We start from the raw sequence: 14,207 nt of genomic DNA, 5'->3' as shown, positions 1-14,207 counted from the left end.
GGAAAGAGCTTGATCTGGGAGAAAGTGGTAAGGACGTGGCCAGGTTCCTTGTAGCCCTTTCTCTACTCTTAGCATCTGTGAGATGTGTGTGTATTTCTTGCTCCATTTTCCCCACCAGTGATGCTGATTGGAGGGAATGTGGCTTATCCCAAAAGCAGGTTTTATGCCAGAGGACATTTAGCCCCATGCTGGGCAGCTTGTTTTGATGTTGGGAGGCATTTTGGGAGAGAAAAACTAGCTGCATCCTGATTGAGAGCAAGGAGCATTGACCTCCTGTGATTTGTTCTTGTGATGGGTTGGAGGCTGAATGGTGGCTTGGCTTTTTTTGTCTTTTGAAGTTCAAAGTTCAGCCTGTGAGAGAGAACCTTACTAAAGCAGCATGTGGGGTTTTCTGCTTGGTTCCCATATTATGAGCAGGAACTTTTCAAATTCCCAGTTGTCTCACTCCCTGTGAAAGTTCAGCTGACATAGATGTTGACCAAAGTGTCAGAGGGGTTGTTTTTAAATAGGAGTAATAACAGTTGGTGGAGACTGACTCATTGGACGGAAGTCTCTTGTTTTTTCGAGCCCAAGGAAAAAATAAGTAACTTTTAGTTGTACTCTACGGCATTCCCTTATTAGCTTACCCCAGATTGTCGTCAGTGAGATCAGGATTTGGACTGAACACTTCCATGGTCATCAGCTACATGACACACCATGTCAATAAACATGGTGGGACTGTTTTCTAGAATAATATTCGTCAGCTTAGAGATTCCCTTTGCTAAAATACAGCCAAGGTTGACATCCAGCATAACTAGCAACCCCAGCACTAAATCATACCCGTTTGCCCAGGGTTGATTCTCTATCTGGTGTAGTGAAGGGACACGTTCACAATATTGGACAAGTGTTATTTGTCCTCTCCCAGGCAATGAGAGTCCCAGACATGCAATCTTTCCATGTTCACTCCAGCCAGATCTCATCTCCGAGTTACATGACTCACCTTATATCCCACCACTCGCACAAGTCTCCCCTCCGTTGCCTGCTCCATCACATTTCTCTGAGTGGCGTTGCCTTTGGGAGTTTGGGGTTGAACTGGAGGGTGTTCTGAGGGTTGTAAATGAGGTATGTATGTGTGTGCGTGCAGATCTGTATCTACCACATGTCCAAGAACAGGAAACCTCTTGCCTGCTTTTTTGCCTTTCCCTTGTCCATTTTTGCATTTGCTTATCCTAGGAAGCCTGCTCATTGCCAAAACACAAGAATACTTTTTAAACACTTTGTCTGATGTTTTTGCTTCACCTGAAAGAGCCAGAACTGCAGACGCCAATATCCTGGTGAAAAAAGAAAGGCTTCTTGAGTTTGTTTCATCCAGTCATTTCCAAAAGGAAATAAACAGGCTAAATACATTCATAAAAATGCATGAAATGTACTCTGGGGATTGTTGAATGACAGTAACAGAGGGGCAAAAGTGTCAGGTTTTATACATGCTGGTGTCAGCAGACTCTCAAAAATTTTCCAAGTCGTGTTTGAAACTGTTAGGACCCACTAAACACTGAGTTTTTTACTAGTGCATATTTAGCTTTTCTCCTTCAAATGCCAATTCAGCAGACTCTCAAAAATTTTCCAAGTCGTGTTTGAAACTGTTAGGACCCACTAAACACTGAGTTTTTTACTAGTGCATATTTAGCTTTTCTCCTTCAAATGCCAATTTTTTTTTTTTTTTTTTTTTTTTTTTATGAAAGCACATAGGAAAAGGTTGGCCTGATTACCAGGACTGAAAAAAAGAAAGAGGAATGTTCCTTACTTATAAAATGAACTGAACTTTATCTCTAGAAAAGGTTGTGAACACAGTTACTCAGGTTTGGGGTGAAAATATCTTAAATGGCTCGAGTTAGTTTCCTACACGTGTCCATATGACTTTTACTTGAACTGACAGCTAGTCCCAAAGTCAGACTTTCCACCTGAGAATGATTTTATTTGTTTCTCTTGCAAGAAACTCCTAAGAAACAAAAGTTAACAAAATTTAAGAAGTTCCTGTGTGTTGCTACATTGGACAATGCTTTGTTTTCGATGGTCTGACTTCTACCCCTTCTGGTTTAGGTGATTTTTTCCCCTCTGTCTGTGCTGATCTTTAAGCATAAGAGCGTCTAAAGCTACAGATGTTCCCACAGCAATCAGGCAGGGGACTGAAATTTCTCTGAATTCATCATTTGGGATCTTCTATGAATTCAGTATTTTCTCTTCTTGCTAGTGCTGCGTGGGCCCGTAAGCTCCTGGGGCACCTGTGAAGATCCCAGCTGATGTGCCAGTAATGAGAGCAGCAGAACAAGAACTTAATGACCTACAAGCTATTTAGGCTGCTTCAAATTTTTCTTATTCTGCCTGCAGATATTCACCCCAGAGTAGCAGCTGGTAAATAAGACCGAATTTAGAGATTTAAGCAGAGATATAAAGCAGAAGACACCTTGAAGAAGAGGAAGACTTCCTACTTGAGACCCAGCCAGGAGGTCCTTGGTGGCCAGTGCAGTGGCTGAGGAAGGCACACACACTTGAACTTTGGAGGGTTTTTTGTTTTACTTTGAATGCAGTGTCTAAGATCTCCCCCAATTACTGCTTGTTGCCTGAGGTTGCATTTTTACCTCAGTTTTGCCAATGGCATCTAACCCCTCTCTGCTGGCCAGCTACAAGTCAGAGTCCTGCGGACCATCCAGTAGTAGTGCTGATGTTTCTGTTTTTTATCTTGAGATAGTGGGGCCCACTTCAGCCAGGTATTTGGGAGGGTTTATAGGGACAAAACTGAAGTAAAGAACTAAAATAGGAAGCTGATAAAATACTGCTAAATTAAAGAGAGAAGAACCACCTTGTTCTTTTCTGTATTTGCATAAAGGCTAACTTCTAATACCTTCCCTTCTCATGTCTCCTCCCAAGCCCTTTGTTGTGGCAATGTACTTATTTCCATCTCCTCCTCCACAAACTCCAAAGCAGGTGCTTTTCATTCGATCTTTTCAATCCTGATGTAATTCATTGCAGCATTACACTCAGCCTGCTCATGTGCACACTAGACTCTGGCACTCATATTCCCGATTGCCCCGGCAACTCAAGACGGTTGCAGCTGTGAGTTTTTTTCATGCCTTTTTTTTTTTCTTTCACCCTCCAGTTTCCTTTTCTAGTGCATTTCTCATTCCCTGGGGAGGTGGCAGTCAGTTAGCACAGCACCAGAGCTGGTTCCCAGCATCTGAAGGAGATGACAAGCCCTTTTTGAGACACTGTCTTCAGGGGGTGAAATGTGCTAACGTAATGCAAATCACCCTTATGAAACAGCCAAATGTCCTGGGACTCTGTCCTAAAATTATTCCACGAATATGGTTCTGGTGCATTTCTTTCATTTCCTCTACTCGGAGGCCAAATCATTGGAAAATACATCCGTTTTCTAGCTGCCCTGTGTTATGACACAGCTGGAGTTGGTTAAAATCTAGAGGGCAGTATCTTGCTTAAGCTGATGGGTCTTTGTGTGGCTTTGATTTATTATTCTAGAACAGCCTGTCCCCTCTTCCATCCTGTACATAGTTGTGTTTTGTTTCAATGAGAAAACCAGAAGAAGACTGGGATAGCTTTGCTTTCGTGCTTTTCCTGTGTAATGCAAAGTAGAGGTCTAGACACGCAGATTCCCACATTTCTCCAAATCGAGGAGGTTCCTCCCCATTTATCGCTCAGCAGGCAGAGATGGGTGGTGGGTCTTTCAAGGGAGCCTTTGGATAAACTTTGCCTTCCTAAGCTTTGTAGGGCCCGGAAAGACAGCCAATGAAGGTGGTATTTGTCTTTCTTTAAACTGAATTTATATTCTCACTTTTTGACCAGGAAGCCAAAGAATACAATTAAAGCCTGGATGGTTTTGGTAATGTAAGAAAGCTAACCACAGTACTGGTGCAGGCACCTTGATGTGGCACGCTGAGCCACTTCAGAGGGTGGAAAGGAAGAAAAAAAAAAAAAAAAGAAAGGCTGATTATCTTGGTATTCAGGTTTTCTTTTCCAGTGTAAACTAATTGTGGCTTTCTGCTTTGCACAGTACAAGTGTATCTCGGGAAAGGGCGTTGGGATCTTCTGCGGAAGAGCCTTCCCATCAGCATCCTAACTGCACTGTAGCTGCATCTTTCTGCTCTGAGTCTTGTAACAAAGGTTTTTAGTTTGGACTCAGTTTTTCTCTCCGTGAGGGTTGTGATGCAAATGACAGGATAAAGGGAAGACGTAGGGGCAATTTTTTGGTAAATGTGCGTGCCGAAATTGTCTTAAAAGATGATTTAATTTTACCCTTACTTATTCTAAACTGACGTTGAAGAGGGAGCTGGGGAGAGGGAGATTTTAATGGAAACCATAATAATAAACTTTGCTGTAAAGTGGAGGAAGCAGGTCTCTTTAGACCGTGGCTCTGGTTCAAGTCAGAGATTACTTTCTAATTCCTGAATCTGTGCCCCTGGTGAAATGTCTGCTGGATGCTGGTTCCCTCTCCTGCAGCAGCTCTGGATAAACTAAAACAAGCCCTGGCTGCCTTGGGAGATGTGAGTGGGTATGTGACTGGTTGTACCTCAGCCTTACAGGGCAAGGAAGAGAAAATCTCTGGTTTTAAGTTATCCTGGCACCTGACTCAAAGCCCTCTGAGGTCAGCCAGGGTCCCTGGATCAGACCTTCATAATAAGCAGCTGATGTTTCCAGACAAAGCAAAAAATTCTGATTTTCTTTGGCTTTGAGGATTTGTGTTTTTTTTTAAAGCAGGAAGAGAACCTCAAAGGACATTGCTTTGTTTTCGCCTGAAGACTGTACTCTTGGCTGCAGACCATCTCTCTTGCACTCAAGCCCTTAAGTGCATTTTCTCTCTTTCTCCTGCCTCCCCTTTTTGCCGACAGAGGAGATTGGCTGCTTGTTGCCCTCTGCTATCCCAGGGAAGCCGTTTTCCAGGTGGTGGCAGATATCTACCAGCGACAGACAGGGACGGTGCACAGCGTAAAGCACTTCCTCGCTGTTCCTTCCCGGGCCAGTGCTCTCAACGGGACCGGTGAGCGGCTCTTCTACTTCGACAGAGCATCAGGGTGAGCCCTGCATTGCCCCTGAGGGGGCAGCAAATCCTTGGGGTCTTTCTCTTACCAGCCCCAGCACCTCCTTTCCCTTCCTCATTGTTAAAATTCAGGCCCATACATCTTGCATGGTCTTTTCACTGATTTCAGGTCAAAATGGGTTGACAGGATGGAGTACCTGAGTAGCTTCTATGACCATATCACCGAGCAGTGATTTGCATTTCTGTTAAGAAAATGACTGATTTCTTGGCTGGTCTTTGCTCCTTTGAGGCATCCCTGCCGCTCAGATTGCTGCAGGTGTGGGTGCAGTATAAATATTTGTCAAAATCCATTGCACCCCCAAGGGCCATGAAAAGAAGCCAGCTCACGACTGCTGCAGCTCCAACACTGAGATGGCTTGGGAAGTTTGAACTTCTTCATATTCCCATGAAGAGAGATTTCTAAAATCGTCACACTCTAAAAATTAGCTTTTGTGAAAAAAGGAGAGCAGCATAGTACATCTCAGATTTTGAAGGCATGAAGAGAGTCCTAGAGATCTTGTACTGTCTTTATAAAACTCTAGGACAGTTTGGTTAAAAAAACATATTACGAAACTGTGTTTCTGTCAGCTAAAATAGTTAGGGAGGAAAAAAGTGTTTGTGGTTTAACCATGGGTCCCATGATGCTTCACCTGACTAAGTAGCTACTTTGGGAATCAATCCACAAATGCCAGATTTGAAAATAAGATGGGATATTTACTCATTCAACCATAACACATGAGCAATTGAATCCCGGAATGCCTTCCCTGCTCACCGGGCTCCTTGCTGATGGCCAGGTTTCTCTCATCACAGGAATTGTGAAATAACAATTTGCTAATTAATCCTCCTTTTATACTTTTTTGGGGGAAAAGAAAAGTTGCTCAAATTAAGTAAGCAGGTTGTTTACTACTGAATAGCAGGGAGAATGGTTACATGAGTGGGTCTGTCGGGGAAGGGCCGTTAGCCGGCAGCAGCCATCTGGACGTGGTGCCTGCAGATTGACGGGTCTAACCTAACTGAATGCTGGCAGTATCAGCCTTTGGGTTTTCTGTTTAATTCAGCAGTGGTTTGGGGCTTTTTTCCAGCCTTTCAGAGTACAGAATTTACGGGATTGGCTTTTTTCTTTTCCTGTTGTTGTTTTTTAGATTTTATTTCATAATGAGTGGGATGTTTCCTCTTTTTTAACCCCTCATGCTGGATCCCTGGAAAGGAGCCAAGCTTATCCATTCTTTCTTCCAGACAAATAGAAACAAATGCTTAGTTTTGAGGGAAATAGGATGAAAATTCCCTTTAAAACTCGTGTATCTTTTGATCCTGGAACTGAACTGAGCTGTTTGTGTAACTCCCTCAGCCTGAATTGCAGAATGGACAGGATTTAAAACATACTTAGAACAGCTAGGAAAAAAATGAACACCCAAGGCCAGAAGACCTGGCTGCCGTTGCGCTTTTGTCATGCATGCCTAAGGGCTAAGCTCCGCCTGCGGGCCAAGACCAGGCAGCTCAGAGAACTGCAGGGGAGATGCTGACATTTCCAGGCAAGCCCGTCTCCTTCCGCACAACAGCCTGAGCATGCTGCTGCTCTTGCTCTGGTGGGATGCCGCCACGCCTGGGGGCCCCACGGTGCGCCTGGGGCTGGAGGGGGTTTATGTCCCATGCGGTGATGTTATGGACTGCAAGTGTTGCAGGTCTTAGTCATGCCAGGATGAGAGAGGAGCTCAGCCTGCATCCTTGTAGACCCATTCTGCAGTGGGTGTGCCGTATTAAACTGGTCTAAGACATTGTCTGTGACGTTGGGAAATATGAGAGGATGCAATGTAGCAAGTGCAGAGCCTGCCTCTGCTCAGCTTGTCCTCTGATCCCTCTGTTTGCTCTTATTTGTAGGTACCTGTTTGTTCACCTGCAAGCCCACGAAGCTCGGCAAGGACACAGTTACTGCTCTCAGCAAGGCTGTGAACGTATTAAAATCATGGCGCATATGTACCCAGGGGACTCCCAGAGCTGTGACCCAAACCCCTTCCTGGAGAGGCCAGCGACTGCCCGGCGCCCCGTGCCCCAGCAGCTGGCTGGGCCGTGCAGGGCGTGCGGAGCCCCACAGGTACCTGCCACGTGAGGTCATGCACCGTATGTGCAGTCAATCCATTTTCACAGCGTCTAAGGAGAAGCCATAGGGAATTCCCGCTCACAGACTTGCTCAGCATCATGAAACCTGTGTTCAGGGAAGGGTTCTACTCTGAATTTCTGCAGCTTTTTGTACTATGCTTTCAAAGATAGCCTCGAAGAAATTGCCCGACTGGAAGCGTGTGAATGTACATGCATAGCAGTTCCCCCACGCTTTCGTGATTTTTAACAAGAAAAAAAGCTCTCTTGAGAGGGCTCAGACTGGGTTAGCTTTGAATTCCAAAGAACAGCATTGCTGCTGAATTTCAGCCTGGCAAGTAATTCTGGTTAATAGGAATAACTGGAAAATTAGAGCCAGGGTTTTTCCTACTTTGCTGTAAATTCACCCCACCCTAAATCCTGTAGAATTGTTTCAGGCTCATACAGACCTGCACTTGAGTTTATAGCCAGGCAAAATATATGGAATTAATATTTAACTTAGTGGCAGAGCGATCGTCAGAGGTCCCTTCCAACCAGCATTGCCACGACCCTTTGATAAATGGTGCCTTAATAATGAGCACTTACTTGTGAACCAGAGTCACCATTTGAAAAAAGAATTATTAAAGTTTTGCAAACATATATATATATGAGCATTGGTACTCGGTGTCATTTTGTTGATGAAAACCAGTCAGTGAACCAGTTTTTCTCTTTGGTGTAATTGCAGCTTGCTATCACTAGCACACCCTCAGTCCAGTATATAAAGATCCAGATCCAGTCTCTCGGCAGGACGGACATACAAACCCACTTGTCATCCGCATTCATTAAGGTAAGTTGTGTTGTGTCACATCTGAAGTGGTGATTAATCAGGGGAACCTTTATCCCCAAGGAAAGTTACTGTGAAATCTTGCTGAGCCTTGGCAGAAGGATATGGGAAGCTCCTCTGGAAGAGGCAAATACATTGTTCTCCCTTACAATTAACTCCATTAATGTCACTGGGAGTTTGTATTCTATTCAGATGAGGATTTGAGCCCTTAGGGGGAAAAAAGGCCTTTTATCACCTCAGAAGAATTAACACCACCACTCTAATGTAGAGGAATGGGAGGACAAAGGACATCAGAAGTCATTGTTTACAAAGGATGTGGGGAAAAAAACAGTTTGTTTTTCTGATTTTCTCTGCTGGCATTGCACTACAAGATAAAAATAACCGTATTTCGGTACAGAAGGGGTTTGGAGCTGTAAGGTTGTCTCTGCCCACACTTTATATGAGTGTCTAGACGGTGAAGGGTGACTGAAATCATGCTTAAAAGGACACTCTCCAGGCTTACATGACTGTGTGCTACTGAATTATAATTAGTGCTAACAAACGCCAAGGAAAGCTGGTACAGCGTCCTTAGGGAGTCTGAGCAGCCAAGATTTCTCGCCACGTGTGATAGCTGCATGATCAAAAATTTATTCAAAACCCCCCATTAGCAGTCAGGTGTCACTGGAGGCAGCGTCTTCACCTGTGGTAAAGTGCAGAGACCCGTGTGTGTGCAGCACCTGAGGGACAGCCGTAGAGTCCTCCAAGCTGCTTTGCCGTTTCTCAAGTTCAAAGGAAGTTTTATTTCTGACACATGTACTCCTGATTGAAGTAGGAGTACATGTTTACTTCCTAACTGAAGCAAAGGCCTGGGCCAGGAAAATGGTAAAGAATGATGTCTAAGGAAGGATTCTTACCCTCAATCTTAAGAGGTGTGAGGACTTTGGAAACAAGGAAGTGAAGCAGAGGACCCCCCACTACCAAAGCACACATTTTGTTCTCGTTTTGCTGAATGAAATGTGGAAGTCAGAAACGTTTCAAATTTATAATCCAAGCTTTCCAAGGCCTGGGTGAACTGGGTGCAGCAGTGCAGCAGGGGCTCCAGCTCCCATGGGGCCATGTGCCCCTTGTGCTGGCTCCTTGTAGGGTCTGCAGCATGTGGACAGGGACGAGACACACAGTCCCTTTTGCTAGTGGCTCGCGTTTAGGCCAGTTTGCAGTGGTTGTTGCTCTCTGCTCCATGTGCATCCAGACTTTGCCACACTTCCCAGGCTTAGGAGTGTGAGACAGGCAGGAACAGGCCAAAGAGTTGGTCTGTCTTTGCTCCTCCTCGCTCCCCTCTGCCACCCATGGCCCGGGCACTCAAGTTTCCCTTACCCTTGACCTCCTATTGCCTTCAGTAGCCTCCAACATCTCGCGGAAGCCACATTAAACAGCTGGCTCCCTCATTCAGTCTGGTCCTGCACTCCCTGGAGGTATTCACATGTTTCAGATTGGTGGGATGTCTCTGATCTCCCTGGTGCCTGTGGGCTTTGGACAACTATGTGGATTACAACACTTTCTGACAGCCTGACCTTGGTATACTGGTGGAGGTTGTGTCCTCCCAGGCTGGGCTGTCCCCCAGGATGCTGGGGACATGCTAGAGTGCCAGGCATCTCAGCGAGCCTTTGCCTGTCTAAAAGCACATACTGTGGCACCTGAGAGGTGTAACCTAGGGAAGGAGCCCTTGCTGTGAGGAAGGAGGAGAGTAGAAACCCCTGTAGAAGTGCTACAGCTTCTCTGAGGCACTGGGGCAGCCTTACCAAGAAAGAATATTTTTGGTTTGATATTTACATTTCCAGGGCAAACAAAAAAAGTCCACGTGTTGCTTCTATTCCCCCATCTGTTGTCTCAGCACCTCTCCCTTGCTCCGTGGTCGAATCTGCTTTGCCAAGTGACAATAATCCCCCCCAAAAGGAAAGAAACTGTACTAAGACTGAACTAAGCATTTTACTTCCAAGATTCTCAGCTTCCCAAATGTATCTTCCTAATACACAAAAGATGCCAATGACCTAATTTCTCATGTTTTTTACCCCATTGAGAACTAAGGGGTTTGTTTCCTCCTGCCATTGACCATCTATCAGTGATGTCACTTAATCTGTACTAATTGTACATTTAAAATTATAGGGTGTACATCCTTCACATTTTCCTTGCTTGTAACTCCCTTATGGAGAAACAGGTTTGGAGTCTGAAGCTCCCCAGCCTGCCCCCATAAAACCTACCTCTGTTTTTTATTTCAGATAAATGACACCGTTTTCCGGTTCAACAGCCGTGGGTTGTTCTTCGTGGTGCTAGATGCATGTTCAGGAACTGTCATGAGTAGGTGGCACTTTGACACAGTTACCGGTGAAAACGCTGCCAGTGCAATAACTGATTATGTTCAAACGTTTATAAAAGAGAGGTAAGCAAACTGCTGAGAGCCCGTTTCATGTAGCAGCCTGTGGCTGATGGACAAAGAAAGGAAAATTGCCTACTTTCATAACTGAATCTCTGCTCCAAAGAAATCTGGCGCAGATTGAATATGTACAAATCCCAGATATCACCCAGGTAATAAGAGAAGCAGCATCTCTCTCCTAGGATTGTACAGATTAGAGCAGACAGAAACCGGTTTTCTGGCTAACTGGCAATTCCTTCTAAATTAACCATTCATTTTCCAGCATGGAGTAGATAAGGTCCTTGCAATGGCATTTGCAATCCCACACACCTATCATAGTGTCCAGCAATTTCCTGCCAGCCGATGATTCAGTTTTCCATTTCTGAAACGAGTTGTTTTCTGTTTACTCTTACTGATTGTTTTTGCCTCTTGTGACAGATGAAAATGATAGGTGTGCCAGATTTTCCAATAGGACTTTTCCTGGGCAAGCCGACGAACACACCCGCCTTCCTGCAGGCTCTGTTACCTTGCATGTGTCCTGGCAATGGGCTGGATCATCTCTGTTTGTGTCTGTCTCACATTCCTTGTGGTTTTATGTGTCACCACATAAACACGGAACAACAGAGGTTTATGGATAAATTCTTGGCTGCTGGCAGAAACAGGTCAAATAACCAGAAATGAGACTTACAGTCCGAGACATTTCTGAGCGTTCACGACCAAAGATTTGGACACTCCTGAATTATTACATCTGTATTTATGCACATCAGTATGTACGTGCATCCAGTGTGCATGAAGCGGCGTACATCCACGTGGTGCCTGTACATTTGGTTTGATTTTCTGGTTGGATGTATACGGTGCAAGTCTAGGCATTCAGCTAACTGCAACCAGTTGTGCCTGTAATTCATTGCAGGTACAATTTACTGGGGACTGAAAGCACATCTGTGAAAAGCAAAGCTGGAGTGAGGCTTGACTGGAAATCAGGCCCAGGATATAGATGGTTTCAGAGTCTCAGGACTGCACAGCAAATGAATTTCGTCTGTGGTTGAGTGTCTCTCCCTCATAAGGGATGCACTTGCAAGCAGTTGTTTGTGCTTGTTGAAGGAAAGCTTGCACGTGGTTGAAATCAAAGGGATTTATGCGTGTTCTTAAGCAAGCCCTTAAGTACTTTTCTGAATTGGAGCTTAAAGGTTTTGCAGTTTTTTGACAAAGTAATATTTTGCAATCATGCACTAATTAGTGTCCTTCTTTTCAGATCACTTGTCCTGGTGTGCTCTAGAGATATTGCAGACGTGGTGGGAAGCTCTGAAATGTCTGTTTTTACCAAGTTAGGTTCAGCAAAGCCTATTGTCTTCCACAAGGAGGGTAAGTGTATTTATTCTATCATGTTTGTTATACTTAAAAATTACTGGTGTGTTTCCCTACTAAAAGTGTAGGCATACTTATACAGTGCTTATCAATATATTTCCTACCACGATGTGTCAGTGAAAAACCTCTTGACTTAGGAATGGGAGAAGTAGGAGAGTTATTTTGGGGTTTTCAACCTTCTCTGTTGAGAAGCTGCATGCTGCAAATTTTTCATCATTTTTCTAATAACAACAAAAAGAACAATTTGATAAAGTTTCCATCTCTAAAATTCAACTGCTTTGCAAGGAAAAACAAATCACAAACTGAAAGACTGATGAAAAAGAAAATAGCCTGAACTGAAATAGGAGCTGTTTGGGTGAAATCACCAGCTTTGGAAAATTCTTATTACAGTTTTACCTTGAATTGCTGCAAGAGATCCATTGGTCCAGGAATGCTGGGTTTCCTACTGGAAAACTAGGGGCCGCTGAGTCCAGGTTTGGATGAATAATCAGGAAAACAACCAGCCAGCTTGATGCAGGTTTTATCTGCAATCTCTCAAGCAGGGATCAGATGGAGAACTGGCTATATTTCCAGCTTCTTTTTTTTTTTTTCTTGGGGGTTTGGGGATTTTTTTCCCCCTACTGCTTTACTGAAATTCCCATCAGTCTCTGGTTCAAGTTACAAAGCTTGTTGCTATGACCATTCCAGGGGAGGACAGCATAGTCTTTACAGCAGAGGCAGTGGTTTCATTTTGGTGTTAATTTGATTCCTGAGAAGGTGTTTTTTCTTTCATCATTTGAAAGTAAAAATCTAAGGCTTTCTTTTTTGGTTTTGTCCTGAAACTTCATTCTTTCAATGCCCTGAATACTTCTGAAAGGAATTTTTTTATTAAAAAGCAAACTTTTTTGTTTGTTTTGTCAAACTTTGTTCCCTGAACCATGTGTTCTGCTTGCTTGGGCACAGCACTTCCAGGTTGTTTTGGGAGCTCAGTTCAGCCTCCATCCCTGACTGCTCCTGGGGCACAAAAAGCAGCAAGCAGGGCCACCACCATCCTGGGGACACGCTGGTGGGTGGTCATCTCCTTGCCCTGCTGCTTTGGTGGGATGCTGGTGTGACTAAGCCACTGCTGGCCGATCAAGTGCGGCCCCTGTTTTGCTTTTCCTAAGGGCAAAGGTGTTCACCCACGTGTCTGCCCTGATTTCCAGTCTGGGTAATAATGTTCTGCTTCATGAGCGTTCTCCTGCTGATTCAGGTATGCACGCTATTTGACTTCACAGCTCCAAAAGCGATCGCACGCAGGACTGGTCCGCGCTGGGGGGCTGCATTTCAGGGCAGGCTGGAGCATTTCTCCCAAGTGCATATTGCTTCTACCAGGGATAATGCAAAAGAAACCCGATCCTCCTGACCCCGGCAGGATCAGGATTTAGGGTCTTGTTGCCTGGTTTTGCAAAACCTTATTTAAACTAGAAGTGTTTACAGGAGTAGTCTCAATCCAACCAGCTGCAAATAGCCTTGGGAGCCTTTGCAATGAAAAGCGTAATATAAACAGAAGACATTATTATTAAAATGGAAGAATATATAATGCCTTTGTACTTTGTGACAGCAGAGGACCAGAGCAGAGCTGACATGGGGGATAGTTTAGGCATAACAGGAAGAAACTGATGTAAACTAATAAAAGAAGGATTCAAAGCGCCTAGTCATTCTCTTGTAGTCAAATATGAAAAAGTACCAGTCTTATTTAAAACTGTAAAACAAGTAAAACAATGATCCTGCTGACCGACATCTGGGAACCTGCCTTATCTTACTGAAATACCTGCAGATCTGAGATGCAGTAAGGTTATGGCTTCAGTGAGGCTCGTTCCCTCTTTCATCACCCTTTCTCTCTCCTAAATGTTCTGTTATTTTAATCCGAGGGAAAAAAGAAGGGCTAAGAAGTTTCTGTGATATGTGAAGGGAGCCTGTGCTGTGCTGCTAATAAGGGAACTGACCCATCCAGAGGGTCACTCTCTTTGTGTCTGTTTTTCAGGGAGTTTTGCCATGCTTGGCTATAAAGGACAAGCCAAACCCTCCTGGATTAAAGTCCTTAATCATGCTGGTTATCAGAAAGCTGCTTCTCTACAGCATTATGTTCCTTTGAAGCTGAAAGAATATCAATGTCCAGCTAATGCCAATGAGTAGCTAAAATTTGCTTTCTCTCAGAACCACTCAGAGCACATCTCTGCAGAGGCTGTGGCACCCCAGGATTAACATCGCTGGGGCAACACCAGCCAGGCAAAGCCCGCTGCTGTCGCCAAAACCTGCTCTTGTTTTTTATGGGATTGTACCAAACCGATGGTGTTCACATGTAATTTTATAACTAATAAATATATTCTCATCTTACCCACTGTGGTAGAGCTTTATTTTTCAAACAGTGCCTCGCAGGGCAGAATAGGAGAAGTCTGTGGGCTGCCCTTCCCGAGGAGAAGTGTTTCAACATAGCTGTATCAGAA

The 14,207-nt window shown here is 44.4% G+C and overlaps 1 protein-coding gene across 1 annotated transcript in view; it reads left to right on the top strand.

Annotated features, from left to right (window-relative positions):
• Window positions 1-13,896, top strand: part of LOC104495751 (transmembrane protein 2-like) — a 47,643-nt gene extending 33,747 nt beyond the window's left edge. The window contains exons 15-20 of the mRNA XM_010138761.1: window positions 4,881-5,063; window positions 6,947-7,160; window positions 7,887-7,988; window positions 10,241-10,401; window positions 11,627-11,736; window positions 13,745-13,896. Of these exons, the coding sequence (XP_010137063.1) occupies window positions 4,881-5,063; window positions 6,947-7,160; window positions 7,887-7,988; window positions 10,241-10,401; window positions 11,627-11,736; window positions 13,745-13,896 (922 nt within the window). The remainder of the gene's footprint in view (window positions 1-4,880; window positions 5,064-6,946; window positions 7,161-7,886; window positions 7,989-10,240; window positions 10,402-11,626; window positions 11,737-13,744) is intronic.
• The last annotated feature ends 311 nt before the right edge of the window (window positions 13,897-14,207 follow it).

This window comes from Buceros rhinoceros, unplaced genomic scaffold (assembly GCF_000710305.1).
Source record: "Buceros rhinoceros silvestris isolate BGI_N320 unplaced genomic scaffold, ASM71030v1 scaffold1196, whole genome shotgun sequence".
Lineage (NCBI taxonomy): Eukaryota > Metazoa > Chordata > Aves > Bucerotiformes > Bucerotidae > Buceros > Buceros rhinoceros.
Note: the sequence above shows the minus strand (reverse complement) of the source record. Positions and strands in the feature narration are given on the sequence as shown.